Source organism: Chrysemys picta, chromosome 1 (genome assembly GCF_011386835.1).
Source record: "Chrysemys picta bellii isolate R12L10 chromosome 1, ASM1138683v2, whole genome shotgun sequence".
Classification (NCBI taxonomy): domain Eukaryota; kingdom Metazoa; phylum Chordata; order Testudines; family Emydidae; genus Chrysemys; species Chrysemys picta.
In genome coordinates, this window is record NC_088791.1 from 71,340,999 (window position 1) to 71,354,137 (window position 13,139).

A 13,139-nucleotide genomic window follows, 5' to 3' on the forward strand; every position below is an offset into this window, starting at 1 on the left:
GAACAGCCTCTGGCATAATTTAGACAGACCCACAAAGCAGTTTGTTGTTTTACTATGGCACCAGTGCTGCCCAGAATCTCTGCATGTGCCGTGGCCCTACCCTGACGCTCCTCTTCGGCCCATAGCCCCTTAACATACACGCCTTATGAGGGAGTTTTTGAAGGACAGCCTGTGGTGGTCTCCCTCAATTTCTGTACTGGGACTTTTGGAGCCCCTTTGCACTGTTCTGGGGCTTTTACCCAGTATACAGGGGTCAAAAAGAGGTGAGAATCTCATCCATGGTAAGGAAAGCTGCTGAACCTGGAAGCCACTCTGAGGTGCTCTAGGTGGATCTCAGTTACTGTATTTGGTGCTCAGATGTTAAAGTGATGGGCAACCTGGATACATTTTAGATAGATAAAAGCAAAAAAACCTCCTCCACAATCTCTGCTTTTTTTTTTAAGTTCATTTTTTATTATTTTTGTAGTTTTAAGATTTTTCTAAAAGGTATTAAAAAAAAATGCAACCCAACAACAGTGTGATTGTAGTACAGTTATATGCAGGTAGCTACAAAGAACATCGCTAGATAGGAGGAAAAGGAGGAATGTCTAACCAGTGAAGAACAGTTACAAGCAGCAATAAAATTAATATCTATATAAAACTAGCAGTGCAATGATACAAAGAGGAAGCAGCTTTACATTAAAAACACAGCTTTTTAAATACAGATATAGCACCTTTTACAAAAGAAATTGAGAAATGTAAACCTGGTAGGTAAATTCAAGTATATAAATTATACATCCCCCCCTCCCCCCAACACTTGTACCAGAACATAAAGGTTTCACAAACCCTGCACAACATCGTGCATGTGCACTTTCCTCAGTGCAAATTCAAATCCTGGTTCACCTTTGCAGTTTTGCTGATTTGTTTGACTGAACACAATGGAAGAGGAAGTGTAGACTGCCATTGCCTCGACTACCAGAAATACTCCAAATCAAGTGCAGCAGCCTAAATGCTGCAAATTCTTCTGCAGGTAGCATGGTTTGATGGGTTATTTTACACTCCACAGTGGTCTCACTCCTGCTTCTGTTTACCTGGGTGAGAGTCTTGCCATTGACATAAATGGGACAGTGTCAAGCCCCATAGCAACCCTTGCACTCTCTGTATATTACAAAAGCTAAGTAGGCCTGATTCTGCTCTCACCATAATTGGTCTAACTCCACTGACTTCAGAAGAGTTATGCCTGATTGACATTGGTGAAAATGAGATCAGAATCAGGCCCAGTGTTTTAATGAAAAGTCAACATGTGGAAGTAGACATTGGAAACTGAAGATTTTCTGTCTCTGTATTTTTAAGTATAGTTAGGTCAGTCATGAAACGGAACAGCCTTGCTGACAAAATGAGATGGGCTTTGCAATGATGATTTAACTGTGGAGTAAAAAGGCTTAATATTTTAAATCACTCCTCCTCCCTCCAGACCGCCATTTCACTAACATGCTGCTCACAAGTAGACTCTCCAGACAGTCACACAATCTGGAACAATAGCAGTCTGTTTCAAGCCTGAACAGGTACTGACGCATAGTAGCTGAGGAAGAGTCACAGCATAAGTAGCTGTAATTTATGCTTGGCAATATTAATGTTAGCTACAGACTTCATTTCACCTTGGAAAGCAATTTATAATTGGGAGTGTAAGAAAAAATGATTCAAATACAATCATGTAAACTTGCAAAACTGTAGTGTAAAAAATAAAACTTAAATTTTAACATTGGTGAAGTTTCCCTTTCCCACACCTGAAATTTTCTGTTGTAATTTTCCTGTCAAGTTGGTTTTTTTAAAAAGAGAGATTAAAATACTCCCTCCTTATAAGGCTGTTATTGGTCTACTTCTAACATAAGGCCACTGTACTCCCACTTCCAGCTCCACTAAAATTCATTCTTAAATTCCATATTGTAAGGACACATTTCATTATAAAACCCCCCACAAAAACATCCTTCACTCCCAAGACTAGACTCTGTCTGCTCTCAAGAGAGCAATACCAGTAAACACACCACATTCTCACTACATGAAAGAAGAGCTGATGTGGCTACCCATATTTTTGATAAAAACTCAAAATAACATGATAATATTAAAAAAGAAGACTGAAAAAATACAATTGCAGATTAAGTTTGTGAAAAGACATCTCAAATCAGTACTAACCATTACATTATTTCCACTGTTTGAAGACTCTGAATGCTAAGTGTGACATATCCCTTTCTTTATTCCTACTTTCCCTCCAGGAATAAAGATAACTACCTCCCTCTCTTCCCAAATTCATGACTCCCACTCATTGATATCCTCTTTCTACAATTTAGCCACGTAAGTGCCTAAATACAAAGCCTTCCATTTTTCACTTGTATTCAAATACGCCATTCATGGGGGACCATCCTTGTTCTTAATCTCCAGGCATATTAAAATGTAGTTGGATAACTATTATTTCTAATGAGAATTACCAAAAACCCCTACTGTCATTGGTGAACAGTTATGCACACGAGTATTCCCTTTGGAAACTGGATCTAATCTTGTGATTAACTGCTCATCAGTGTAATCTGGCTTTAGAGAGAGATTCTAGACCAACATTTCAGAGGTTCACTATTCCCAAATTAATTTGTCAGATGGTGTTATTTAGGAACCAGCTTCTGGACTATTTGTCAATTAACTTGTACTTTTTGCCCAGTAAAAGACACAAGACAAGGACTAATACAGTTCATTAACACAACTACCAAAAAAAGTTAAGATTCACAGTTATTTTGGTCTTAATATTTTTCATATGTATACATTCATCCATACTGTAAGTTTATCAGGCTTTTGTAAAACAAGTGCAGGGAAAACTGTACAACAACCAATCAATATTCAAGTAGTCATACCCTGAGAAAATCTGTTATTTTGAGGCTGCAAACATTTTGCACTAAATCCCATTCCAATGTACAAAATAAATAACAGGAGGCTGCATTGCTGAGGCAGAATTTGACAGATTGGAACCCAGCAAGCAGCTGCTTTTACAACTGCAGGAGGTTATCGTATTTTACCACAGATTTACTCAGGGTAAGTAAAGGACATGTAAAAAACACTCACCCTAGATAAGTGCTAGACAGCTCATTTAAAAAAAAAAAAAAAAAAAAAAAAAAAAACACCCACCACACAAACAAACAAACCAACAAAAAAGCTCCATGAGACTCCAGTAAGTCTCTTTGCATCTCCTCACAGCAATATGATATTTTTCAAATTAAAACCATAAATGCAATTTGATGCTCACGTTGTTGCACCGTACACAAAGTTTGAATCCTAACTAGTATTACATGAGCAATTAATAAAGATATTTCAGTGATAGGGATGATTCATGAAAGAGAAAGTTAAAAGAACTAGTGGGCAAATACACAACAGGGAAGTGTGCGAATAGGGATGACATTTTAACATGCTCCTCTTGTTATACGATAGCTGTTTCTTTTGTAACAACTATGAAGTCATATTACAATATGACCACACCTTTGCAACGAGTTGGATTAGTCACTGCCACTACTTGAGATTTCTAGTCTTCTCTGAACAGAACTGGCATTTCTGGTCTGGTTGCCTTCATTTTTCTTCCATGCAATAGGATCTCCAAGGCTGCCGGGAGTTTTGAAAAATGCCTCGTGATGTGTAGGACGAATGCTCTTCGGAGTAAGTGGGGTTGATGATGGCTAGTTATAAAAATGAAACAAAGCAACTCAGAAATGTCTTATCCAAAAGTGAGAACACACACAATTTGTTAGACATACGGACAGTTTTCAAACCAGGTGTCTAAAATTAGGATCCTAAATCCATATTTGCACAACTGAAAAATCAGACAAATTTAGTTTAAAGTGCCTCCCTACCTCACTGCCCAATATGGATTTTAGGTGCCTAGTGCTAGACATCTGGTTTGAAAAAGCTTTAGCGAGAGCTTTATAACACAATCATTTTCCTTGGATATGCAACCTATCACTCTTTTTAGTGGTTATATTGTGACTGATTTTTGAATTCTCTGTTACCACATTTTTCATAAGTTCGCAAACGTCCAAAAATACAACTTATTTTAATGGCTCTCCCCCCCGCCAGCAGTGGCCCCTAGCTCCTCCCCCAGTAGCACCCCCAACCCCCTCACAGATTTAATTAGGAGTATTTATAGTTCGTTTATTGCTTATTGCCCATAACCTGTCCATGACTTTTACTAAAAATACCTGTGACTAAATTGTAGCCTTAACTATAATGAATGCAGTTTGATCTCATTTATAGTACGAAACACAGCTGATTTCCTCCCCATTCTGACTTTGTATTTGTGATTTCTTTACCCAAGAAAAACCACAAACACTGCTAATTTTTTTAAATTAAGATCTTTTCTCTATACATTGTATACAATATTTTTGCTCAGCGCTCTAATCTGACACTACCACTAGGAGGTTGTATTATTTAGTGGTTACAGTAAAAGATTGGGGATGGAGCCTGGAGGATTTATACTTCATACAACTTTTCAACCAGAGGATCAGTCTGAGTTAAAACGAGAATCCTTCTGCACCACACTGCCCCTGCCTTATTTATTTACTTTACACAATGCAGATTTTTAGTGGTAGTGCCTATCTGTAAGGCTGTAAAAAAACAAACAAACAAACAAAAAAAACTGCTGGCTGCAATTTTATTGCAGAAAGCACAATTTTTAACACATACCGCAAATTTTTATAGTTACCACAAATTTGAGTGACCCAAATTAACGTGAACTTGTAAACTAGGTTGCAATGTCACTCACAGACGTCATGGCGGAGGTGGAGACCAGGCCAAATTTGAGTGAAGGGTATTGTAACCTGGCACATGTGGTTGCAACACCACTCATATTTTATCTGGCTGCCTCATTGTCGTGCTTGCCTTTGAGAGCCAAGCAGGACACATATCATCGCTTCTGTGCTGCTGCCCTGCTTTGGAAGGTAGGCTGCCTGCCTTAAACCACAACTTTAACGAAGTGTTAAACCAAACCCTTCCTGCCCTCCCCCAAACTGCCCCACAACTTTCTTACAGCCTTACCAATCAGAGCAGTGGGGAAAAGCACAGACTCTGATTTCTGAGAAAGAGTAATAATTTGTTCTACTTCAATATATGGTGCTAGCAAACTTGCAGATACACATATCTGTTTAACGTTACACTTCAGCCTGTCAGGGTTTTTAAAAAAATATTTAACTGCAATGGTAGCCAGAGTTTGTTATCCTCTCTCTCGGAGGCAGACAGACAAACACACACACACTCTGAAGCGGAGTAAATAACTCCAAAACCGATTCACTTTCATTCAGTCTCAGCCACTTGACCCAGGATCGCACTTTTGTATAGCCTCCCTTTAATTAATTCCTCACCTGTTGTAGTTTCAGAAGAGTGACTGGAGGCCCCGTACAAACTGGGGATTCCAGTTTAACCGTGTTACAAGATCTTCCAAGCACAGGGCTCAAATGTACAGCAGAAGGAAATGGTGGATGTGGATCCATTGAAGGTATTTTGGAGGTCTTTGGAGTCACCATTGCTGTGGTGCCAATAAAGACGGGTGGTGTTGACGTTAGGCCAGGCATGCTGAAATTCGTTGACGCAGTATTTGGAAAAGAGCAAGCAGGAGCAGAAGAAAGTGGATTGGTGATTGCTGGAGAACAGATAAGAGGGAAGGGTGCCAAGGCTGTAGACGGCACTACCACACAGGGAACACTAAGAGATGGTAACTGGCTTGCAGACAGACCAACAGCACCAGGGGTTTGGTTTGCAGAAAACAGGAAGTTAAAACCACTTAATCCTAAACCAAAAAGAGAGAGAAGATTAAGGAGTTAATGCAGTTTGCTAATTGACATTAACCATACTAAACAGTTACTCAGTAAAAGGGAGAAGCAGAAAGTGAAGTTGTTTAGGAAAAAGCAAAACATGAAGGTAACAAACTACATGCCTGAGAAAGCTGCTCAATCTCTCTACATTTGTTATACCCCCACCTTTCCTCATCTTCCTTTCAAATTTTTTTCTCTTTCTTTAGATTGCAAGCATCTGTAATGCACCAGGCACCATTTGCTATTGTATAAATAACAAAAGAACCATAAGCTGCACCCTGTATACACAAGCTTAGTACTTGTTTCACCACTAATAGAAATAATTTGCTGAACTACTTAAAAAAACAAAAACAAAACAAAAAAAAACTTATACACAACTTTAAAGTAGGGCTGTCAATTAATTGCAGTTAACTCAAGCGATTAACTCAAAATAAATTAACTCGATTACAAAAATTAGCTGTTTTAATATCATTGTTAAACAATAATAGAATACCAATTTAAATTTATTATAAATATTTTGGATGTTTTTCTGTTTTCAAATATATTGATTTCAATTACAGCACAGAATACACAGTGCTCACTTTATATTTTTGATTACAAATATTTGCACTGTAAAAATGATAAACAAAAGAAACAGTATTTTTCAATTTACCTCATACAAGTTCTTTAGTGCAATATCTTTATTGTGAAAGTGCAACTTACAAATATAGATTTATTTTTGTTATATAACTGCATTCAAAAATAAAACAATGTAAAAACTTTAGAGCCTGCAAGTCCTACTTCTTGTTCAGCCAATCGCTCAGACAAAACAAGTTTGTTTACATTTAAGGGGTTCTACCTGTAATTCCCCACCTTGCAAGGCCCTTTCACGATAAAGAGATTGAACTACAGTACTTGTATGAGGTGAATTGACATATACTATTTCTTTTGTTTATCATTTTTACAGTGCAAATATTTGTAATAAAAATATAAAGTGAGCATTGTACACTTTGTATTCTGTGTAGTAACTGAAATCAATGTATTTGAAAATATCCAAAAATATTTAAATAAAGGGTATTCTATTATTGTTTAACAGTATTATAAAACTGTGATTAATTGTGATTTTAAAAAAATCTCATGATTAATTTTTGTAATCGTTGGACAGCCCTACTTTAAAGAAATAACAAATTTATAAAAATCCAATTGTTAAGGGCCCAATCAAACTAACTGCAGTCAATGGAAAGACTTTCGTTGTCTTCAATAGAATCTGAACTGGCTTGCAATTTATCGGATCTTCTGAACACCTTGATCAACATTTCAAAGTAAGGCCCCCAGCCTGTAAGTTGCTCCAAACAGGTGAACACCTGTATCCATGTGGAGCTCTCGTGTCTTTGACTCAGTGTCACAATGGGACCAAATTCCAAGGGAGCAACCTCACCATTCCACAGCAGCTTATTCTCTTGCCATAAAATCCTCTTCCCTACACTCCACTCCGGTGCCTGGAAAGGGGAAAGCTTGTAACTGTCTTTAGGAGAGCAACTCAATTCCCTGGACTTCAGCTGCTGAAGTGTTCTCCAGGCTGCTTAACTCACCAGCCTAGTCTTCTAGTTCTCCACACTCTTGGCTACAAGCCGGACTTCAACTCTGGCTCCCTGATGCCTAGCTCCATGGACCAAAGCATACATTGTAATGCAAGTAACTACCCCTTGTGCCACCTGCAAACTGATCCTGGCAGGGCAGGGAGCCAGAAAACGAGAATTCACATGCCTGGCAACAGCAATAGGACAAATTCTTCAGCAGCAGTGCTGAAGTGTATGACATCCTGGAAAAATAGATTCCATGACTGTGGAATCCACAAAGCCCTGCTTGACATGAGGCAGTTCACACTTGCTAGAGCTATTATTTCACCAAACGCTAAGACTACGTCTACACTACAGTGGTATAGCTGCAGCTACACTGCTGTAGTGTAGACGCTACAGTGACAAAAGGTTTTCTGTCACTGTCATAAATCCACTCACTAGAGAGGTGGTAGCTAGGTTGACCTAGCTGTGTCTGCAGTGGGGGTTAGGTTGCCCTAACTACATCACACAGGGAAAGTTTTCACAGTCCTTAGCAATGTAGCTGGGTCAACCTAAGTTTTAGGTGTAGACCAGACATACATTCTCCTTTTCAAGGTTCCCGCTACAATCATAAGGGCTAAAACAACAAAAAAAAGGCAATATTGGTTCCAAAGAACAGGACTATTGTGATGGGTAACGTGTGTTACTATGGTAATACGGGAAGCCCTGGTTATTCATTGTAATCCATATTTAGGTACCTAAATAAAAAAGTGTACTAGTTTTGAGAGTTGATGAGCACAAGCAGCTCCCATTGACTTCAGTGGGATTTGTGGGTGATCAGGTTTTCTGAAATTCAGGTCACTTTTATTTAGGTGCCTGGATTTAAGAACCTCACTTAAGATGCCTAAATGTTCAAATTTAGGCCTCATCATTTAGTCATAATGTATCCCTGTGTATCTATAGTCCTTACCTGCAGCTGGCTGCACATAGAGATACTGTGGAAAGAAGGGCTGTTTGGTATTTTCTTGAGAGATGTGCTCTTTTCCCTGTGAGGGATCTTCAAGGTCTCTGTTCCGAGATTGCTTTTCCTGCTCCTGAGAATCTAAAGGTTTAGTTGTATCCTCTTCTGCAGCCTCGTCAGCAGCAGCAGGAGTTCCTAAGTCAAGATGAAAAGCTCCTAGATGCACATTAGAGGCACAGCTGCTTCCCAGGGGATATTCTCCATCAGGTGGCTCAAAAGGTTTCTGAGCAAAAACAGAATTAGGAAGGAAGAGTCCAAATTAAAAAATAGTATATGAGCTACCATCTCTCACATGCCTTCCTTGACTGAAGAGTGAAATTCACCCTGGTGCAGAGGGCCAGCACAAGGCCTATGCACCACTGAAGTCATGGTTTGAGGGCCATCTGCACAGGGCTGAATTTCATCTTAAATGCTTAGACTTATTAAATAGATGTAGTTCTCTTGCAAAAATACCCCTGGAGAGGGCTTTTTTTTTTTTTGAAGGAAAAACTCAACAAGGATTGTAGATCCCTTGTAGATGCCCCAGACAACTCAGATACAAACACTGACGTGGGACCAGGACATGCTCCCTACTTCAGCACCTGGAGTGGACTCTGGATGTGATCCTCCTCCCTTTGCAAAAAGTGGCTCATTGGCCTCCAAGGCCCCATCTTCTCCCCACCCACTCATCCAGCTGAGAGGAGAAGTTGGACTAGGAGGACAGAGCGGGAGGCGAGACAGGGAAGAGGGGAAGATGCAGATCACCTCTCCTGTGGCCATGTAGAATGAGCCATGCTGCCAGGATGAACCCTGCTGGGACAAGAGCTGGTGTGAAGGAACAATGTCTCCTGTGGAACTGCCAGGTTTGGAGGCAGCTTCAGTGACAGGACAATGTGGAGAGGAATCCTCACGGATTTCTTCCCCTCTCGCAGGTTTTTCTGTGGCAGGGACTGATCTGGGCCATGGCTCTGTGGAACAGGTGATCTGTGCCTCATTGTGAGGCAGTCATTTTTCCACCAGAGGCACAGCACACCTCTCCCAATTAATGCTTCACCAAATGTATTTCTTCCCCCAGATTATACTTGTGCGGGAAGGTGGCATTTGTTTCTCTAAATAGGTATCTGCAGTGAATGTTCATCTGCAGAAAAGACTATTTCAAGTAATGTAAGTATCTTTCCCCTGCTCTCAGCCTTAGCAACAAAGCTGGGTATCAATTAAATGCACTCCCCTACCTTGGGTAGCACCAGTGAGAGGGGGACATCACTCTGCTCCATAGTCTTCCTTTTAGCAGCTGGCTCTATGCTGGCTGCAGGCGTGGAGAGAGATGCACACTTCTGGGAACTACGCTTGTGATAGTTAACAGCAAATACAGCAGCTTGTGGCTTTAGGGGTGAGGCCTGCCCCTCAGGGCTTCTGTTGCACTTTTCTCCTGTAGTTGGAAGGTTCTCCCTTGACAGACTTTCCTGAGGACTGCCACACAGCATGAAGAGAGACGCAGAGGGGAGGTAAACAAAAGGCTGGTTGGGGAGCAGAGCAGTTTTCCCATTCTCTGTTTTGGAAGAGACCAAAGTGGGAGTCTGCAAAACTTGGCCATTCATACCATTTGGCAGGGAGAGGTGTGACATGTCTGAGTGAGCAACAGGAAACACTGGGTGAGGTAAGGGGTTAAGGCAAAAATCAGAGTCCCCAGGATCCGGAAGAACAGAGAAAGGAGAGATTATAGCTGGGCTCCTCGATGAATTTAAGATTGTTTCAGTGGCACAAATTTTATTCCTAAAAGATGTAAGGAAAAGAGAAAAAAAAAGTGTTTAGTTCAGAATGACATCCCTATAAACCACCCTTAAAATAAAACCGTGGGGATCTCTGGGGTTATGTGTGGAGACTACCTGACAGAGTGCAGTAATTATCAAACACTTTATCAGTCACTTACATATCATGTCAAACCACAGAGAAGCTGACTCACAGATTCTTTTGCTGTACTACCATTTAGTTCTTTCAATAAGTGCTAGCAGGGAGATACAACATGCGCCCACACATTAAGGGCTCCATGTTATTCTCACCTACGTTAGCAGAGGGTGTTTGGAATTTGGCAGTGGAGCAGAACAGCTCTGCAGCATGCTTACCCCTTTGTTCCAGAGAAGCTTCTCCGTGGGGTTTAACCCCCACCCTTTTAGATGGGGAGAAAACAGTTGCTCTCATTAGCATATTCTGGATCCAAAATAATGAGTAAAGTCAGTATTAACTTGTGTGGAGAGTTGGTTAAAAACCCTAAAAGATTCATCGTTTTGTTAGAAATATTTTGTTTCATTTTAGTGGGAAGAATCCCACTATTTCTTAGCTATTAAAAACTTTCCCCCTTTTTCCATTGGAAAAAATGAGAATTTTTTTTTCTTTAAATGGGAGAGGAAGAATTATTTCTTCACAATTGCAAGATGGAAATTCTATTTTTTGCTTCAAAATTTTGAATGAAACATTTTGTGTCAAAAATTTCAACCAGCTCAGGCTGCACTTCCACAAGTCCAAAACCCCCGTAAAGGTTCTGGATTCAGCAGCCAGTGTGCGCATGGGCTATTTTTAAGAACCAGGCTGCCATAGGGCTAGGAACCAGCCCAGAGGTACTGGGGCCCAAAGTCACAGTAGAAGTTAGGTGGCTAAATACCTTTGTGACTCTGGGCCTGGGCCTGTCAGTGGATGACCCAGGTCTATTGGTAGCTCATCTGAGACTGGTTAAGGGAACTGAACCCTCACAACCCTGACAAAAGAATGAAGAATGAGTAGAAATGCAGTTTTCTTGCCCCATTGGGGTGGAAAAAGCTCATGGTTAAGACTATGATTTAGTCACAGTCCGTGACCGGTCCATGACTTATACTATAAATCTTGGTTTGGGGGGAGGGGGCTGCTGCAGGGATGGGGGCACTCCAGGGCCAGCCCACCAGCTACCGGGGACTGTTGCTGCGGGAGGGCCAGGGAGCCGCTGTTCAAGGAAGGGGGGGGGGGGGGGGCACTGCTTGATAGGGGGGCGGGGCCAGCAGCAACAGCTACTGGGGGCTGCCCTGGGACCGCTGCTGGGGGCCACGGAGCAGCGGCTGCTCTGGCCGCCCCCAGCACCGCTGCTCAGGCAGTCCCCGGGGCCAACCACACTGGCTGCTGGCTTGAGCAGTCCCCAGGGCCAGATGCCCGGGGCTGCCCAAGTAATGGCTGTTGCGGTTGGCTGCGGGGCCACCCGAGCGGCTGGCTCTGGGGTCAGCCACACTGGCTGCTGCAGAAGTCACAGATGTCGCGGAAAGTCACAGAGTCTGTGACTTCTGCAATCTCCGTGACAGACACGGAGCCCTACTCATGGTAGGGGAGCTTGTAGCCCTAAGCTTCCAATAAATATATCGTATGAAAATTTCAAAACACTCCAGGAAATTTATACATATATAGTCCATTCATTGTATAGGAAGATGTGCCTAAATCCCCTAGACTGCTTTGAAAAAATCTCAATAGCGGTTTTATTTGTCTGTTAAAATGTGATGCATGTTGGTGTGAATCTTTTACCAGGGAGAACAAAAGTCACCCTGAGAGCCAATTTCTATCCTCTAATGGAAGTCACTGGAAATTATAGATCTCCATCCCAAGTACAGAATTTGACCTTAAATTAAAATGCACAGGGCAGGGAACTGAGCAGACTGCAAGTTTTAAGACCCAACTTACTTTGTATCTTTTTCCATCTTCTGTCTGCAGACAGCTGCTAGATTTATCATTTTGGAGCAGTATTCATTTGAACCTACAATGCAAGCTGAAAGAACAATGGGACACTGAATTAATTACATAGATTTACTAAGCACATTTTCATATTGGTAATACAAAGAGTGGAATGCAGTTTTTCCTACCACAGCATGTTTTTATAACATTCACTATTCAGTTTGAGCAGCACCCTCAATTCCATGCAAGAAGCACTCAGCACCGTGCAGGCTTCAGACGATTGACAGGGAATTCTGGAAGGACCTGTAATTGCTTTATCACTTTACAATTCTAAAGTGTGAAAGTGCTATAAACTGGATTGTTACAGTAAACTCCATTTTACCAGGAACCAGACAATAAAAATCTGTTCTCTTTCTATTTAAAGAATCTTAATCTGTCTGTGCCATACTTCTAGTGTGTAGAGAACAGAAAATTTACTGAAAAATAAGAGCACTGCTCCAACGCTGAAAGTGACTGCTAGTGGCAGACACAATGGGTTAGGAAAGAGCAACAATTCTTGGTAGTTACCTTGCCTCTCCCTATGTGGGCTGTTGGGTTCAGAGCTGACCTTCCTTTTGATCCCTTCAGAAGGATGAACAGTGTTAAATGAAGCATGCCGTGCGAGCCTCTGTTTTCCATTAGGACAGGTTTGATGTTGGGCACACGCCCCTCGTTTCAGTTCTGGTAAAGCAGCAGATGTTGGAACATCAGTTCTTGGATCATCTAAAGGAATTGTTTTTTGTAAAGTTATCACCTGAAGGACACCTGTTGTCATGGTAGCTTCTGCCATGTCGTGGAGCTTTGCTACGGACACAGCAGATGACAACCCCGTTAAACCCTACACTATTCTAACACCACAGAACTATGTCCGAGCTAGTGGACAAGATAAGGTCCCCCCTACCCACTCCAGGACTGTATATAGCTCAAGATCCTGGGCTACATCTAAGCTCTACTTGGAGCAGCTGTGGGGAGAAAAATGGGAAGATGGGGCAAAGTATCATTAACATGAACCCTTACTTCTCCTTTATCCTAGGATTGGCCATTCCTTAAATAAAG

General features: G+C 41.3%; 1 protein-coding gene across 2 annotated transcripts in view; it reads right to left on the reverse strand.

Annotated features, from left to right (window-relative positions):
- Window positions 1-430: 430 nt before the first annotated feature.
- The window catches only part of E2F7 (E2F transcription factor 7), a 28,943-nt gene continuing 16,234 nt past the window's right edge, over window positions 431-13,139 (reverse strand). The window contains exons 8-13 of one of the 2 annotated variants that reach the window (XM_024102257.3): window positions 12,612-12,764; window positions 12,054-12,138; window positions 9,590-10,130; window positions 8,328-8,601; window positions 5,370-5,794; window positions 431-3,692 (exon numbers count right to left, since the gene is read on the reverse strand). In XM_024102257.3, the coding sequence (XP_023958025.1) occupies window positions 3,516-3,692; window positions 5,370-5,794; window positions 8,328-8,601; window positions 9,590-10,130; window positions 12,054-12,138; window positions 12,612-12,764 (1,655 nt within the window). In that variant the 3' untranslated portion in view covers window positions 431-3,515. Of the gene's footprint in view, window positions 3,693-5,369; window positions 5,795-8,327; window positions 8,602-9,589; window positions 10,131-12,053; window positions 12,139-12,611; window positions 12,807-13,139 lie in introns of both variants that reach the window. The other variant, XM_008164598.4, reaches the window with a different exon arrangement.